Source organism: Falco punctatus (assembly GCF_963210335.1).
Source record: "Falco punctatus genome assembly, chromosome: 2".
In the NCBI taxonomy this organism is placed as follows: domain Eukaryota; kingdom Metazoa; phylum Chordata; class Aves; order Falconiformes; family Falconidae; genus Falco; species Falco punctatus.
Window position 1 is genome coordinate 76,131,410 of NC_137581.1, and position 18,041 is coordinate 76,149,450.

Genomic DNA, 18,041 nt, shown 5'->3' on the forward strand with positions numbered 1-18,041 from the left:
CTCTATGGAAAAATCTGCTTGTTACTCCGAGTAACTGCAGACAGACTAGATGTTTCAGGTATGAACCTTTGCTGAGTATTTAATTTTTTCCATCAGGGGATCCAATTTGGCTGTATGTTGAACAGGTGTCCAGTGATACCAACAAGGTGAGCAAAGATTTACATGGCAGGTTCCCTGCTCTCTGGTAACCCCCAGTTTTGCCTGGGGGAAACCCCAGGCAGCTTCTTGCACCTCTGTTGGGGTGTTATTCACCCTACTGTAACAACATGCACGCTGAGCAGCTGGTGCGTTTTTTTCCTGTTTTTTATCAGTAATTAAACAATATTTTGGCAATATATTTTTTCATACATCTTCTTTTTAAAATCAGCACTTTTTAAATATAGGTAGAGCAAAATCTGCAATGGAAGAGAGTCCTGCCCCAGAACAAAAGAGAGCAGGTGAGAGGTTCCAGATCCAGCCACTCTTGCCTGGCTTATACTAGAAAAAGAATGTGGTTTCCTATTTTCCAGGTGAGTGCCCTAATTTCAGGCTGCGAGCCCTTTTTGCCACTGATTCTCTATCCAGCTGCAATGGGAGAGCTCCAGCAGGGAACATCCACAGCAAAAGGGACAAGCAGAAGCTGCAGGTCTCCCTCGCCTCAGCTGGCATGTTGACTGCAAGACCGCAGGCTCCTCTGGGCTGGGTCCTTCCAGCTCTCTCCCTGACTCCTGACGAACATGTGAAAAGCTTCACGTCTTCCCTGAGGTACCACAGCCAGGAAAAGCAATCTTGACAATTTTTGCAAGGCAGGAAATATGCTTCCTCTCCCCCCAGCTCTGCTGGTGAGGCCTGGGCTGTACTAACAAATAGCAATGCACGAACTTCCCACTAAAAACACAATTATTTTGCTTGCTATGCATCCACCAAAACTTATGATGAATCTGACATATGTGTGTCCTCTACTTCTGTTGTGCAAGTGCAATTACTCTGTGGGTTCACCCCAGAAATTAGGTCATCAGAGCAAAGTAAAAGTAAGTGAACCGAGTGTTAGGAGTTTGGAGGGAAGAAGTTGTTTATGAAAGTTAAATTAGTCTGCAAAATTATACCCTTTGCTTTCTTTTCCCTTGCCCCCATGTCAATGTATATACTTTAAAAATCCTGACTCCTTGACAAAGTTTGAATGACTCCCAACTTAAGCATTGCATTGCCAAAACCCTCTTTTGTTTCTTTGTAGTTTGCATCTTCCCACACGTACAAACCACCATAAGAATACCCTCTAGCCATGGGCTGAGACATCATAGTTGAAGATATATATGAAAGAGTAGGTGCAGAATGAGACACAACCAGCCAACCAACAGCTCAGCAAACAACCAAGAAAAATACAAGCACAGAAAGACACCTCTGTCCAAAGAAAAGCTGCGGAAACACAAAGCTCAGGCAGCAAGGACTGAGCCACCATTTGAGCAGTTCTTGGGAGAAGGTTGTCTCTCTGCTGAATACAGGGGACCAGGCTCCTAATTCAGGCACCTTAATGAAATGTGTGAGCTTAGGTGGGATGAATCTGGACCACCTCCCTCAGCCTGAGTGGGAAAAGCGAGGGATGACAACTTATGCCACCTTTGCAGTGCCCCTGAGAGGACAAATGAACAGGAAAGTGAGTTGCACGAACATCACGGTATTGGAGGCCAGAGAAATAGCTTAGACAGAAACCCATTTCATCAGTCCGCTGAAATATCTCTAGACAGTAAAATGAGCTGAACAAGGGACCTGCAACTTAAATGTCAGGTGCTGTGCCTCAATGTTTATGTAAACCAGGGGAATCTGGCAACATGAAAGTAAATTTACTCCCCATGGATACTGACCATTCAGACTTTGACAACTTGTAAAAAACTTTGCTCCTGTCCAAAAAAAGTATATAGTCAGGCTACGCATTTCCCTTGAACTAAAGACCTTTGCTTTTACCAAGTCTGTGACTGGTGTTTCTACACAATAATCGAAAATACCTGTTTTTCCAAAGAAATGAGGGTTTGGGTACTTTAATCTGTAGGTTACTTAGAGTCCCTCCTCTGTACTAACGCTCCATTGTGCCTACACAGGACTGCAGTTCACTGAAAGCTCATAAATTTCATGTGGCTCTGCCTAGTCTTTATTTTAGGTTCTTGAACCACTTTTTGCTTTCCTCATTTTCTTTGCAGCTGCAGAGAGATATAGTAAGCTACTGTATAGCATTTTGAAAGCAGGGCCTCTGAGAAGTTTCCAAACTGCATACAAGCAGGTTATTCTTTGGCTTGTTTTCTTTGGCTTGGTGTTAGCAGTACAGAATGAGTCAAACAGTATTAACTTTCAAGAGGGAAGTGGTGTGGTCAACCAAAACTGTTTGCGGCTAGATTGCGAAGATAGGTAGAGCAGGTAATGAAGAACAAACCATAACGCAGGGTGTAGGTAGGAGAGGCCGACAGACTCAGACAAACAGAATCCTTAATAATTAAATCAACACTGTCGCCTAAAATTTCTGCAGCTTTATGTGCTAAGGTTATGACACAGCCTGGCTTTTCTGGACTGGTCAGCCTTCAGAAGTTGGCCTTTGGTGCATGTTGTGCTAATGGACTCAAACTACAACACTCTGCAAAGGAAGAATAAAGGTCAGATACTATTAAAACAAAAGAAATATATCAACTTTTCATTTATGCTGGTTAAGTTCTGTCTTGTGTCTTCTCCCATTTTTATAGTGTGCTCCTTATCTGTTCCTCAATTAAAGAAGGCAAGGGAGATATTTCCATCCTTCCCTCTCTTTAGGATGTGTTTCGGTCATTAACAAGCACATTGTGCTCTCATGCAACAGACAACTCCCTCCCTTACGATTCAGAAGCAGAATTGAGATGGCCTCTCCCAACCATTGCTCTCCCTCACGCTTTGCACAGATCTGTGCAGCACTAACATAGAAGCAGTCTGACCAAGATTTATCATTAACACTAATAGAAAATGCATTTACTCATTACAATTCCCAGTTACAGCAGATGAGCAAAGAGCAAGGGCACAAATGGAGATGCAGAGCAAAAGCCTTTTTTGTGTTCTTCACGAGTGACAGGGAATGAAGCAAAAGCCGCAGTGTTTTTGTATGGGCCTGCAAGGAGGAAACTGCTGCACCTTCTGATAACCAAGGCCAGGCAAAGCCAGGAGGGACTGCAGAGCAGATGGATTTTCACCCCTTCCAGGTATATTCCAATAAGAAAACCAGGCTGTTCACTGAAAGTGCTGCACAGCTTCATCCAGCCTTTCTCTTAGACATGCATTGTTTTGGTAAACCCGTAAGTAAGGCAACTCCTCAAAAACAGAGGCTTCAGAAAAGGTCCTGCACTGCTAAAAGCTTGTTTGGTGAGTATGAGTGTCTGACCACTCCACGCAGGGTGAAAGTTTCCTTCCTCCTTCTTCCAGCTCCCTTAGGAGCCTGAGGAAGAGAAGACCCTCTCTCCTACCTCCTGTGGAGAGCAGTGTGAAGGAAGTGGGTTGCAGAGGTTGTGTGCAGTCAGCTCCTGCTGTTTTCCAGCACATCCCTGAAGGGAACTTTCTTGTCTGCCAGCAGTGCAGTAGGCATTCAGTGGCCAGCCCTGGAGGGACAGCAGGACTGCTGACCGATGCTCCAACAGTCCAGCTGTGCTAGCTAGCCTCCTTCTAGGAAGGGCAGGGGCTATATAACATCCTTAAACCCACAGTAGGCAGCTCCATTGTGGGGTTTCAGCCACCAGCCCATCCATCCCCAGCTCACGCAAAGCTCCAGCAGCTGCATCAAACCTTTTGTTCACTCATGTTTAATGGCTGCCATTCTAAAGTCCTTCCTTGCTGAAGAAACAGGATAGAGGAAGAACCAGACTCAGAAATCCTTGATTCAGAGCACCACCAACTAACTTCACTGGAAAGATACTTGGCACCAGTGAATTAGGATCTTTGGTGGGGACCAGTGTAGAGTCACATCCCCTACGTCCAACCTACTTGCCAAGGCACTGCATATTAATGCTTTTCTTTACATACCCACGCACACAAAGTACAAGTAACATCTATACAGACTTTTTCCATATTTCTCTGGAAAATGTGCAACCCCCCGAAAAAAAACCCCACCCCAAAAAACTTGTTCACCTATCTTAACAGCTACACATTCTTTGTAAGTAAGAGCAGTTGACAGGAGAAAGTTAGACCTACTATCTGCTTAGGAAGCATTTTCAGAAGTAATGTACCTTCACCTACTACGGTGTTTGTCAGAGTTACAGAGTACTTGCTTACTGATTTCAGCCGAGCTAGACCGAGGCTGCATACCCCTCAAAAATCCCACCATGCAAATATAGGTAAACACTTAAAAGTATTTACCACAGTCTTTGTAGCCGTTCAACCACTAGGCAATGAAATAATACGAAGTGCAAAAAACCCGAAAAGTTGACAAAGACAAAAAAAGTGAAAGACATGAAAAATAACTACCTACTTGTTCTCGATTTAAAATCACACTAATTCAAGGGGGCCGGAAAAAGAGCTGTGTGGGATTAAGTGACTCAAAAACAGAGTTGAAATAATTTCTATAGGACTGGGCCAGCCTTACCACTGTTCCTAGCCCACACCACAGCAGCTCTAGTTTCCTGTTTACCTGCTTTATCAGAGGAAGGAGTTGTCCTGTCAACACTTCTGTGTATCTTTAAAAAACCAGCCAAATAACCAGGCAAGCAAATATATATGAGCTATTGCACTCCCAGAAAACCAGTCTTGATACAAGATATCATATTGCACGTATTTGACAATTTTATTGAGCTAAAATAGCAAATTCCCTGCCTCACACCACCCAACATCAACTCTCCTAACGAACTCAGCAGTGAGACTGAAAAATGCCAGGGAAAATAATCACGTTCCATCTTTTCCTTATAGAAAAGAAGCATCTGCACCATGAAACCTCAAGGATGCTAGTATTAAAAACCTATCCAGATCCTACCTATCGAGCAGGAAAAAAGCATCCTCCCTATCACTGTTAGGCCAGGGAGTGGCAAGCATTAATATACATTTCATAATCCTTTGCACATCTGATGGAGAACTGCCAGCACTGTTTTTAGGAGCTGCAGGTAGCTGCTAGCCAGTTAAAGTCCGTGTGAGGTAGGTCTTGCCTGGACCTTCTCTCCACTGAGGAATCTTTGCTAGCAAAGACAGTTACTGTTCTTTGCTTTTACTGGTCTTTTCAGCTCGTGGGCAGCGTGCCTGCTGGTATGTCTGTATGATTTCCACTCAGAAACCAACTGCTTGAGAGTATGGGCTTTGCTTCAGGTTCCTGCTGCTAGTGAAAGCCCCCTTGGGTGGCCAGGCAAGGGGACTTAGACCTTGGAGAACAGGCTGGTGCTGTGCTAGTCCTGCCAGACACTGTGAGGGGGCCAACTCCAGTGCAGAGCTGCCCCTGCCCCGTGGGTGCTGCTCCACCATGTCCTCACAGAGGAGAAGGGGTTTGCTAAGCAGCTGGGATGTGGGGCACAGAGAGGTCTTTCTGGGACACAGGGGACCCAAAAGCTGCAGATCTGCTCATGGATGCTCTATAAAGCTGACTGCATCCAGACACACAACCTCTGGTTCCATTCTGCAGCCCAACTTTTATCATCCAGTGTCAGGTGGTCCTCTGCTATGTGATGCTCCTGTGCTATATGGTCCTGCACTAAGCCAGAAGGCCCAGTGCTGGCTGTATCACTGGAGTAATTCAGGCCGGTTGTGTGAAAGTCTGTGCATAATGGAAAGAGGCCAATTTCCCCCTCACTCTTCACTTTTCTTCAGAAAACACAAGTCACAAAGGGACAAACTGCTCTCTGCTCTTTTGCTCGTGTACTTTCATTATGAAAAATGGGCTGGTAGCATGCACAGCTTTCACAGCGGGGGAGGGACATGCCCAACCACAGGGCATATGTTTTTGGCTGTTGTTCCCTTGCCACTCTGGGGGACTGCAGAGCTAGCCTGGCTGCCCGGGGGGCTGCTAGGACTGTTCTGCCTGTTCAGAAACATCTCCTTTGGTCTGCAGGCATGCCCTCACAATAATATACAGCTTTATTTTATTGAAATGGATTCAATTGCTCTTCTTTGTCCACCCTGCGATGAGACACACACACACAAAGGAAACCAACAGTGATCCCCTACCTACCCGTACCCATTTAAAGACAGCAACACATCAAGTCACACTGTGTGAATTTGAGCTAGTGATGTTTTGTAACTTCCCCCAGCTGCCGCCCTCATGCATATAGCTGTTGCACAAGCCAACTACAAATGTCCCCAGAGTGCACTCATAATATAAGCACTAGTCTACCCACGTCACTGTCACCCAGACAATAGGACGCGGGGACACAAAAACAGAGGCACAGACCTGGCACTGCACAGCCGTTGGCTTTTCTTGCAGCCCATCCCTTTCTTTTGTCTGTACATGGTCTATTTAGGTTGGAAGCTCTCAGAGGCAAGTACCTTAGCCAAGATTTTTTAAAAAGTGATTAGCAAAGTTGGGTTGTGATACTGAGAGGGTGGTGTGCTGCGGAGCACACAGCTAGTGCTAGCAAAGGAAGAAAGAGTCCCAGCTGCATTTCTGTTATGTGGACAACCAACTTGGAAGCACCACCTTTCCCCCTACAGGTTTTCTGCTAAGTAACCTTTAGGCACTGTAAGTCTCCAGGTGAATGGAAGGACCTGATAAACCATCATTGAAATTTCTATAGTGGGTCTCTTCCAATAACAAGATGATTCATTTTTTCATGGTTTCTAAACTGTTTGATGGTACGTGTTATTCCAACAGATGGAGGCACTTGCAGAAGAAAGCAAAGAAGAAATGAAGGCCTTTAGTATTATTGCAACTTACTGAGATGAAAAGGGATTTTGGAGAACGGTTTGGCTTTTTCTTGCATGAAAGACTGAGGGTGAAAGTAATGTGAAACCCTTAGAGGAATCATCCCTCGCCAACCTGATGTGCAGAGTCTTCCTCGCTTCTGCCGTGGGATGGGGAACGCTGGCCCCTCATGGGCTCTGCTGACTCTCCTCCCAGAAGCTGCTCTAAGTCTGTGGGCAAAGGGTGGACAGGGCAGGGGAGAGGATAAGCGGATCAGGTGCACTTAACACCACCAGCCCTTTGGGATTCCCTAAGAAAGACCTCAGGCCAGCCAAGGGGGCATTTGATGATTTCCTTCAGAACAGCTATAGGCCACGGGCTTTCCTTGAACCTTACAGGTGGGATGGGATCACCTTAGATCAGGATCTGAGGATGTCCTTAACTGTGGTTGATCAAAGGTGCACCTGCCACCCCCATCCCACCCCTGCCTCCGCTAGCTTTGCCAGGTGGCAAAAGGAAATTTCCATTCCTAAAAAGGTGCTTCCTGGGCCAGCAACTTTTTAAGCTTCTGCCCAAATACTGCTCAGCAATATTATTCTCTTTCTGCTCCTCAGCATCCTGCCTGTTGATACAAGGATGCCAAAAAAGTATTTGGGAAAACCACATATTCAATGCAGGATAATCGCATTTAATGCCCAGCTTAACCTTGGACATCTCAGGCCCACTGGAACTAAATCCATGTAACCTTTTCATTTTGCACCATTTTCAGGCACCTGGTCCATTAGTGAATTTTTCAGAGCTATGTAGGTTAAAACAATTAAATGAGAAAAACAGAAAGAAGCAGTCAAAAGAAGAAAAACCTAATTTTTCAGCAGACGTACACAGTAGGTCAAATGGCCTAAGGGAAATATTTAATTTAAGAGTCATACTATTTCTACCAAGTTTCCTAACCAAAAGTATTTTCATCAGGAGCACTACTCTTGATCTGGTTACTGCTAATGATTTTCCCCATGGACTTAGCTCATAAAAACATAAATTGCTTTATGAATCATAGAATCATAGAAGTTGGAGAAGAAAATGATGGGTTAGGTCATCTTGCCCTTCTCCCTGACAGTGCAGTATTATTTCTTTTTATGAAAAAAAATTGAAAATAAGCATTTATTCAGAACTGAAGAATAAAAATGAGAAGTTCAGAAGAGATTTTTAAAATACATAATGAAAGCAGTGGAAGAGCAGCCAGATTCTTAAGTACTTTGGCTCTCTCTACAAGCCATGACAATATGATGAGAAATATCATCTGGATAGTCACAGCCAGAAACTCAACAGCAAAAAAAGGACAATGGTGTAAATCTTGCTCATGAGTAAGTATCACAATTGTAAATGCAAATCTGGTAGTTACATAGGCAAATACGTTGCTAGGCAAAGACCGGGCCGTCACAGTAACCACATCCAGACGTACAATGGGACGTGCAAGAACCCGAAGTCTGCAAGCCTTTGTGCAGAGTGAAGGTGGCACGTGTGATAATACACGCTGTGTTAGCGTCACCTATCATGACATCTCCACACACCCTAGTAAGCCAAAATGTCTCTGCTTTGCATTTTTCCTTTTGGAGCCTTTGGTTTGAGTATTTTTCTGTTTTCCAAAAATTATTTAAAATTCTGCTTTGTACTACTTTTTGAAGCTTTTTCCCCAGGTATGCCCAGATAGGAGGCTGTCATTTTGCCTTTAAAAAAACTCCACTTCGAGAACTCGTCTAATTCTGGCTCAGACATTTCTCTTGATCTGACATTCTCTGAAGACAAAATAAAATGGTTCTGTTATTTCTGAGGTTAATCAGTCTTAGAGGTTTTTTAAAGAGGTCTTTCTATATCCTGTAAAGTTCACTAAAAATCGTCCTGGTGTGAAGTTCTGACTCTTGTCTCAGATGGCCTCCATCCTCAGAAATGACACTACCTTCCAGCATTTTTCACAGGGAATGCAGGCACTCACTAGAATTCATACTGTCTCAGAACCATTATAGAGTAAATGAATCAAAACCTGTTGCTGGAGTTAGTGTTGGACTTCAGCATGTTTTTTCTAGGTCTCTCTAAGACAGCAGTATCGAATTTTGTTCCCATTACTATCTTCCACAGATTTCTTTTGAATTGGGATATCTTAGAAAATACATCTCAGTATTTCTGTAATTCATTCAGCTCAAGTGACTGAGTGAGTCATGGATCTGTAAGTATGAACGTTCCCAAATATTGATTACTGAAACTAGAAACACTCTAATCGATTCTAGTCTCAATACAAAAAGGCCAATATCATGTTAAATCCCTTCAGTACACAGCACGCATGTTTTGATATGTCTAACCGCAAATCTTGTATGTGAGTTTGCGCAGGTAACAGCTCTGCAGTCTATTTTTATACAGGCTACACATGTAACTGATTTAATTGAACTGATGCAAAATAGGATACACCCACCTAGTGAGAGTGTAGAAAAATAAATGTACAGCCCAAACCGGCCAGAACTGTCTCAGAATGGAGAATGCACTTCTTTTCCTTCACAGACTGCAGTGTATCTCATCAGGCCAATCCATATCTCAGTCCAAGGCATAAAGAGGAAAAGAGATACCAGACTGATTGCAACAGCCGCTGCGATTCAGAAACTCTTGGTGGGAAGTCAAACTGAAGGACTTTGCAGCCCACTTAAAAATGAAAGGAGCATAATCCCTTCTACGCTGCCTCACGAATGACTTAGCGATAAAAGGAGCTGTGCATTCCTACTGAGGGGGATGTCTGACCTCTCCTCCTGACACGCATAAAGCCTCCTCCACTATGCAACTGATTTGCCTACAACAAAGTGAAATTATTTACAAGGAAGCTTTTACATACATTTGAGTTGGAAAGATATGTATGTTACTTTAGTATGTATTATATCTCTACTTCCTTTTAAAATGTAGAATCTTATTAAATATTAACTATTACACCAACTGAAGAATTGATTTAAAACAGTAGATATGCCTGCAAGATGATTTTATTTCTTACCATTCTAGCAGACTCACATTAAAAACCCTAAAGCTTATTTGTTGTCTGCAAACTATGAACATGCCCAGGTAATTGCATATGCAAATCTGGAACTTGCATATACAAATATCTTTTTTTTTTTTATGTGCACAGCTGTCTGGTTTACCAGGGACATTTTTCAGGGACAAATCAACCACAATTAAAAAAAAAAAAAAAAAATTCAAGCTAAATAAGAAGCCTTACCCGGACAGCAGTATTTGTTTTAAAGTCTGGCCTCAAATCCAAAAAATATAGGTCAGATTTTTTCACTAAATGCATGCAGCATCGTTATGCAACTCAGACAAATGCAGGCTCAAGAAGAAACTGCACAGGCAAGACATGAGTTTTCTAAGCTATTTTAGTTGAAGTTTCAAAGTATAAGAAACCCCGAGCTGCAAGTCTCATTCTCTAGTGGGTGTTTGAATCCTGCTGCTCTCTTCTCCCCAGACAATTCCACTTAAGCAACAGCCAGGACTTCTGCCAAGCATGCAGGAGGAGTGCAAGAAACTAACCACAAACCTCAATTTACATCAGGGCATTTTGATAAAAATATGAAAATGCCCCATTTGGGCTAGTGACTGAGGTTAATGATTGCCTCTGGTAACAGGCAGCGCATGTGCTGCAGAAGCATCTGTACCTGCAGATCTGTTCCACCCTTGCTTCACCCCACAGACAAAACAGCCTGCCCTTGCCATCCAAACAGAACAACCGCCTGTGTGAAAGCTGCGGGTATTCTTCTGGAGATATCAAAACTGTTCAGCTCCTCCTTGTACTTAATTCTGATAAAAAGAAAGGGGAAAAAATAGGAAAGATTGGCTGCCTGTGAAAATGGGTGCTCCTAAGCTATACAACAGCACAAGGTACTCCATATGAACTCCGCAAGGCAGCACCCAGGTGTCCTCTTTCAGGCATTTATTTATTTTTGCAGTGTGACTGAGCTTGAGAAGTTAGATCAATGACATATTGGTTTCCAATGCTTTAAAATCCTCTTAACATCCGAAAGGCAAGACTAGCAAGAAATGATGTGTAACGTATACACTGCCCACCTTTTACCAGCATCCCTTCTGTCAGCTTTTGGGTATGATCCAAGTCATCCCTGGGTAGATACTTGAAATGCAATGCAAGTCATATTCTCAACCAGCTGGACACCCATGAAAAGTAAGGCTTTGGGAAGACATAATTAAAAACATTCATAGGACAACCTTGGATTAAAACATACCCACTGCTCCACATGCATTGGTTATTGCTGCATTTCATGAGGCTGGTGATGAATCCCTGTACTAAGCCATCAACTTGGCCATCTGCAAGTGCTGTCATTAGTTCACTTACTTCTGGGTTCACGAGGTCCGTCCACTGTTATCTTGATGGCTCTGTGGTATGTGGCTACTTGTGGCGGATTTGTGAAGACCGTGATAGTCAGCGTGAAGCTTTTTCCTGCAACAGGAAAAAAATGTTATTGAGCATATGTATGTGTTGAGAAAAGGTGTACTCCTCATTTCAGATGGTGCTCAAACACACCAAATGGCAATCAAACACTTTAGCTGTCTGTATCTAAAGAGACGTAAGTGCTCAGAGCGGGGTATATAACCTCACAACTGCCTATTGCTGGATGCATTCCCTCTGTGGCAACTGCTCAAAGCTTTCAGGGAAAAAAAATTAATTTATATTTAAATGATCTACGTTTTGTTTGTAAAAAAAAAAAAGGAGGTTACCCATAACAGTTAGAGTTTATCTGATCTACATGACTACTGGTAGGTTATCTGTACTTTCTAAAGGGTGTTAGTTCAGAGAGGGCTAGAAATTGTGGCTAACTCTTCCAAAACTGCCACAGGAGTCTGATACACAGAGCTTGTTTAAATTAAAGAGAACTGGGTGCTCAGATCCCCTAGGCAGATCATAAAATCCCGCGCTTTGTGGTTGAAGCTAGCATTAGATCAATTCCATATTGCAAACCAGAACCCTTTAAAAATAATCTGCTACTGCAATGCCAAGAAACAAGGGAATGGAAAAAAATAAAAAAATCCCTACAGCTTGTCCACAGGGAATTAAAACTTTTATGAAGACATAGCAGAGCATTATGCTTAGTTTCTCCATTATTCAGTAAGAAAACTGTGAAGGCCTTTTCAAAATTTACATGCATGCCATGGCTCTAAGTTGGGAAAAGCACTCATTTTGTTGGCTGCTGGGGAGGGTTTTGTATCCTCTCGTGACTGCAATGCCTTCAGATCCTGCCACCCCTGGATTTGCTTTTGGCCAATGCCAGTATGTACTTCAGGCATTTTTTAAATAACAAAAGTAACATTCTGCATCTTTGATAAGAACAAATATATGCATTCGTTATGGCTTTGGCCTGGACAACAATAAAAATGGTGCCTGTCAGCAGGTTTAGCATAGTTATCTCAGCATCATGAAGGACTCAGATACTGACAGGAATCTTTGTTATCAGTAAGAGACATCAAAGGACATCACCCCGAGTTAGATAACCAGGAACTGTTGAAAGAAAATTGAGGTTCTCCTCCTTTGGGCACATGCTGTGTGAGCTTTCCCATACAAATCTGCCTGCTTCATTTTACCACTTGGCTCCAGCCCTTCTAACTGCTGCGTTTCTTGTCTTCTAAGGCTTCCCATTTTTATTGTTTGCTTCATTTATCTACATAAATAATGTTAAATTAAAATATAAATGTAAATATAAGTGCCTGCATCCAACAGCAACATTCCCCCCTCCTTATGCACACTCACTTGCAATTCAATACTTCTCTTAATGCAGTTCCTACTTTGGTGCTAATGGTCTGCAACATCACAGCGCGCGCACACACATAGCTGTTACTGGAAACTGGCCTCATCACATCCCTGTGAATTAGAGAGGTATTCTCCCCACTCTACAGATGAGGAACTGTGGGGAGATAAAGTGTCTTGGCCACGATTTCACAGGAAGCCTGTGGCCAGCGATGCTAACCACTTTGGCTCCTGCAACTAAATCCGAGTGTAATCCTGAATCACAGCCCTGACAAAGCAGAAGCTGAAACGCAAGCCTCACAAATGCCAGGCCAGTCTCTTCCCACCTCCACATCCTCACTAGAAAGCAGTCCCTGAGATCGAAAGAATTGCAGCAGAAGAAAAAGTCATTTCAGATTCCTATCTCAGGGCCTTTATCCCTCAACTCTTGGGTCCTGCATCTATCCAGACCAAGGATGGCTGTGTTCTTGACATTCTTTAAATACCAACTTTTATAGTAAAGCTTTACAGCTTTATTACTCTTTCTTTGCCAGCACAACAGATCTTTCTATGAGGCATCAGTAATGAAGTTCAATAAAGTTCCTTCCAAAAAACTTTGTCACCCACAGCAGTAGACTTAACAAATATCAGAGAGGCACCTGTAGATCTTCCTTCTTTCCAAGAATAGTTTCCCTGTATCTTTATAAACAACACCCATTTCACTAAGACTGAAGGAGACTTTGAAAATAATACTTTATTCTCTTTACTAATCTGCAGTATTTCCATCTTACTTCCCATTTGGGTTTTTTGGGTTTTTTTGACAACTGCTCATGCATTAGGTAGGGTGCTCCTGCTGTTCTGCTAGAATATGTAGTCAATTTACTTCTTTAGAAGGCTCTTGTGGATTTTCCAGACAGAAAAGAAACACAGAAAAAAAAATTATAACAATAGTGAAATGTAGTAAAATGGGGCCACATTACCAGTCTACAAGGCCAGGATAAAGAAGAAGAAGGAGGTGAAGTTACTTTCAAAATTTTCTACAGAACAGACTAGGTCTCAGAGCCTATATAAGGTTGTGACACAAGCTGGCAAAAGCAGGAAGATACTTAGCTTACTTCTTGTTGACAGAAGACTATTCATTAACCACATACTGGTTAACCACAGGACTATATAACCATAAACCTATGTGTCACTCATTGCTGCTTACCGATAATTCTGGCTGTGTTTTTTCTCTGGTTATTCTGTTTCATTTACATTTAGCTTTATTAAGTGGTTTTATCACTTTTATTCATAGCTTCTACGTTATTCATCGTTTACATGTCTGCTTGACAAAGGTAGATTTAGATTGGAGGTATTGTTAGTGAAATCTGTATTTTATGGGTATTCCTGCTTTGGGATGACAGCAGGCCTATAAATGTCTACTCCTTGCTTTTATGTATTATGATACAACCATGATACAGATTTTTATTACCAACATACACTTGCACAATACACTTAGACACAAGCCTGTGCAGATACACACACATACATATGCAACACACAGCAGACTAAAACAGTGGAAATAATTCCAGATTAGTCAATGGAAGCTGCGTTCAGACTCCCTAGCACTGGAGCCTGTATCAGCTGCCGTGATTTCTGATGCCTAAGTTTACCTCCTAACTATCAGTAGAAGACCTATACTGAGCACTTAGTGTCTCTGCTCAGCTCAGAAAGGGGTGGGTGCCACCAAAACTGAGTCAGACAGCCTAAGTGATGGACTGACCTCTCTAGTGACCATAGAGAGGGGCCAAACACCCCAAGAAGGCATTCTGAAACACTGGTTTGGTTTGGATGTCTCCTGTAGTCATGATGACAATTTGATGACATCCTAGCAGTCACAGCAAGTGAGCATGTAGCGCTCCATTAGCTAACATTAAAGTCTAAGACCCTCTGGGATAAACAGTCCCATAAATCTGCAGAAAACCATACACAAATTGGTTCGGGTCTATGATACATGCCTCAGTATACTGAAGCCAATCGCTACTGCGTCATCATGGGAGTCTTTGCTGATGGTGGAAGGGCTGACAGGTGATGTCAGCATCAAGCTGTGCCTCACTAGGGTGCAAGAGTCACTTCAGAGACTGTTGCTCTCTCTGTAACTATCCCTGGCAGTGCCTAATATTAGGCACATAGCACCTCCTGAGCACAAGGATTACATTCCCCAGATGTGGGACAGGGCACTGCCTTTGGAAACCCTTCCCACAGACATCAAGCATGTCCTCATATGCGTAAGGGCAGAGCACAAGACTCACTGCTTCCATTGAGTCTTCCCTCACAACTAGGGTAGGAAAAACTGCTTGGTAATGTTTATTTTTGCAAGGGCATTAAGGTCAGAACCCTCCTAGAAAAAGTAGTGGGAACAGTAGCATGTCTGGTCAAAATACAATACTGACTTTTGAAATGATACACAGAGACTCTTGATGGGTTTGCTAGACATCCTACTATCAAAAGTGCCCTGAAGAGTCACTGCTGATTTGACAGCTGAAGTCAGATGTATTAAACCAGTTGTCCCCAGTTCATGACTTCACGAGATTGCTCGTGAGATCCCCTGATGCTGTGCAAAGCTGCAAGAACTTTAGAGGAAGCACAAAGTGCCTGCTCAGCAATACTGTCCATGGACCAGCAAAAGGTGCAGGTCAGCCTCCAAGACCCGAGCATCTGAAGGTGTTGTGCCAACGCTCTACACTGGAATACAGGACGTTAAAGTCTGGATTCAGTCTGCATCCCATCTGTCAGAGGCTGGAAGCAAAATGAGCGGGGAGGTCACATCTAGCATGATGAGAGGTTATTTAAGTGGTCCCCCAGAAAGTACTGAAGGGCTCTAGAGGGAGCAATAGGCTTGTAAGCTACAGCCCCTGGGAATGTTTGAGAGGAACCAAGGGGGAAAAAATGAATCCCAAGTGACAACATGGTCACATGAAGTTCCTGTGTGCTGCTTTAGTCATCCCTGAGTGGTGTCATGACCAGATGGGTCTGGGGATGGGAAGACACACTTAAAATGTAAGTGGCTGCATGGGCAGATGCAAAGGGAAATGAGAACAGACACGCTTTAGGGAAGAGAGGCCACATCTTGAACCTATCACTTCATTTTAATCCACCTCTTTCTCAGGCAAAAAGACGTCGATTCCACTGATGAAGGTTCATCCAAATGAGAACAGAAAAAAATGGAGTTAAAGCTTCAGAAGTTTGCCCGGGGGGGGGGAGGAGGGGGAAGCAAAGCCAACAGATGATGGGTTACAATTACTGTCTTTTGGTTTGGGGATTTATTCTGATGATCACAGATATGTCATTAGAGTTGTTTGGTTTTTTTTAAATTGTTACAGTAAATTATTAGATAAAAAGAAGAAGAAAAAAGGGAAAGGAGCCAAGAATGCTTGTGCTGACAAGGACAAAAGGTATAGATGGAAAAATATGAAATGTAATACACAAATGCAATACAAATTATATTACAGGCATTTCTATTATATTAGTGACAGACTTCCAGGTTCTAGCAAGGAAGATTATGATACTTTTTTTTTTCATCCAGCTTCTACTTTTTAGTGCTTATGTACTTACTTTTATTAAACCATGCTAAATGATCAATTTTATACATCTTTACAATTTCTCACAACATCTTCCTGGGTATCTGCCAAAGTGAAGATGCCTACTGCATTTTAATAACATATCTGACTGTATCTCTGGGCAGGTTGTAATATGCACACGCTCACATATTCATTCTCAAATGTCGACTATTATACACTGGGGCCAAATTTTGCCATTCTTATCACATAAGCCCCTGAACATTCCAAATGTGATCAATAGGGCCAACATAATTTGACCTTGCATTAGCTAGCTGCTGCTCCTCATATGAATTAAATATTTTTGTAAGTGTTCAAGTTGCATATCCAATTGCAAAAAACCTGCACAAGTCCAAATTCATTGCTCAGATGGTGACTTTTTTCTCCTACTCACAGTGATGGTTTCATGCAATCAGAATATAACTTTGCCTTTTCTGTTTGGTCCAGTGGCTATTTCATCAGAAAAAAAACCACAGCTGAAGTAAGTGGCATCAAAAAATAACATAATTTGTTTACCATCAGCACCACAGATACCGCTGAATTTAAATATGAGAAAAAATCTGTTACTCACCTCATCTGATACCATGCTGTAAATGGTTTACAAATTCTGACTGCCACAAACCAAGGGTCCAAACAGATAAATGTCAGCATGGGGATATGTCAGCATACTGGGGTGATTGCCCAAAAAAATTCAAGAACTGCCCATGCAAATCAGTTGCATGGGCGACAGATCTGTTTGTGTATTTATATGGAAGTTTTGCAGGTGTAAGTATATGTCGAGCCAGAGATTTGGGAAATACACCCACTTTGCCTCCTGCCAAACCAGCCTGGGTCAGCATAAAGGTATACTTCTGAACATTTCTGTTGAGTGTCTCACTCCAGGAAGTTCTTATATCTGTGTTTACATAGCATCTACTTACTCAGAATGAAATCTCCATCACATTAAATCAATAGCTGTTTTGTTCTGGATTTATATGGGGCCAGGCTGTCATGCAAACAGCCAAAAGCAGCCCTGCTGCAAACTTGGACCCAGCTATGAGCTATTGAATTGTCTTTGCAATAAGTTGTGGAAAAGCAACTCACTGCTGCGGGAGCACAGCTGGCACTGGCTTCTCCCCTTCCTTTTCCTTCCCAGCTCTCTGCAGCAAGATCTTAACCAAGATGTGCACTCGACTATCTTTTCCTCCCTACCCATTCTCCAAGTTTTTGTTCAGCTAACAAGTCAAATGCTGCGGTGGAGAGCAGCAGAGCCACTTGCATCTCCTGCTGCAGTTCTGGGGATTCCCAGAGCTAGAAGGCTAGAAGAAGGTTGTGTCTGGGGTGGAATCATTTCAAGGCATTATTTCGGTGAAGCATATGTACATTTAACCTAGGGCAACACAGGAACTATATTAAGCAACCAAAATTACATAACTGAAGTCAAGTAACATTAATAGAGATGCTGTCAACCTAAGCAGACATTAAAATTGAATTTTACCTTAAGGTCATTATCTGGGTGATAAGGATAGTCCCTGACACTCTTCTGGAAATTGTCCCTGACAATCTTCTTATTTTACAAGTCAAAAACGTAACCCTAAGTCTGCAAGCCATGGACATGAAATATTTAAGCAAACAGATGCAGAAGCTGGTTCTATAGTCAGTGTAACTTACAGCTGTTAAAACAAAGCTGACTCAGGCCCTCAGCAGCTGTTCCAGCAGACACGTCCTGGTGATGCACAGTGATGTTTTGTACATGCCCCTTGTCATCAGGTATACCAGCCATGCTACACCAAGTTTCCCTTTGCACTGGAGAATGCTCATGCAGGTAGCAGTCCTAAAGTTGCTTTCCCACCCCCTTTGCTGTGCTACTACAGTGGCACCAACATTCAAATCCCTTTAGTCA

At 42.7% G+C, this 18,041-nt stretch overlaps 1 protein-coding gene across 9 annotated transcripts in view; it reads right to left on the bottom strand.

Moving 5' to 3' along the window:
* Nucleotides 1-18,041, bottom strand: part of RUNX1 (RUNX family transcription factor 1) — a 178,253-nt gene that overhangs the window by 42,875 nt on the left and 117,337 nt on the right. For all 9 annotated transcript variants that reach the window (XM_080374719.1, XM_080374720.1, XM_080374722.1 and 6 more), the window contains one exon: nt 11,178-11,282. In XM_080374719.1, coding sequence (XP_080230845.1) covers nt 11,178-11,282 — 105 coding nt within the window. The remainder of the gene's footprint in view (nt 1-11,177; nt 11,283-18,041) is intronic.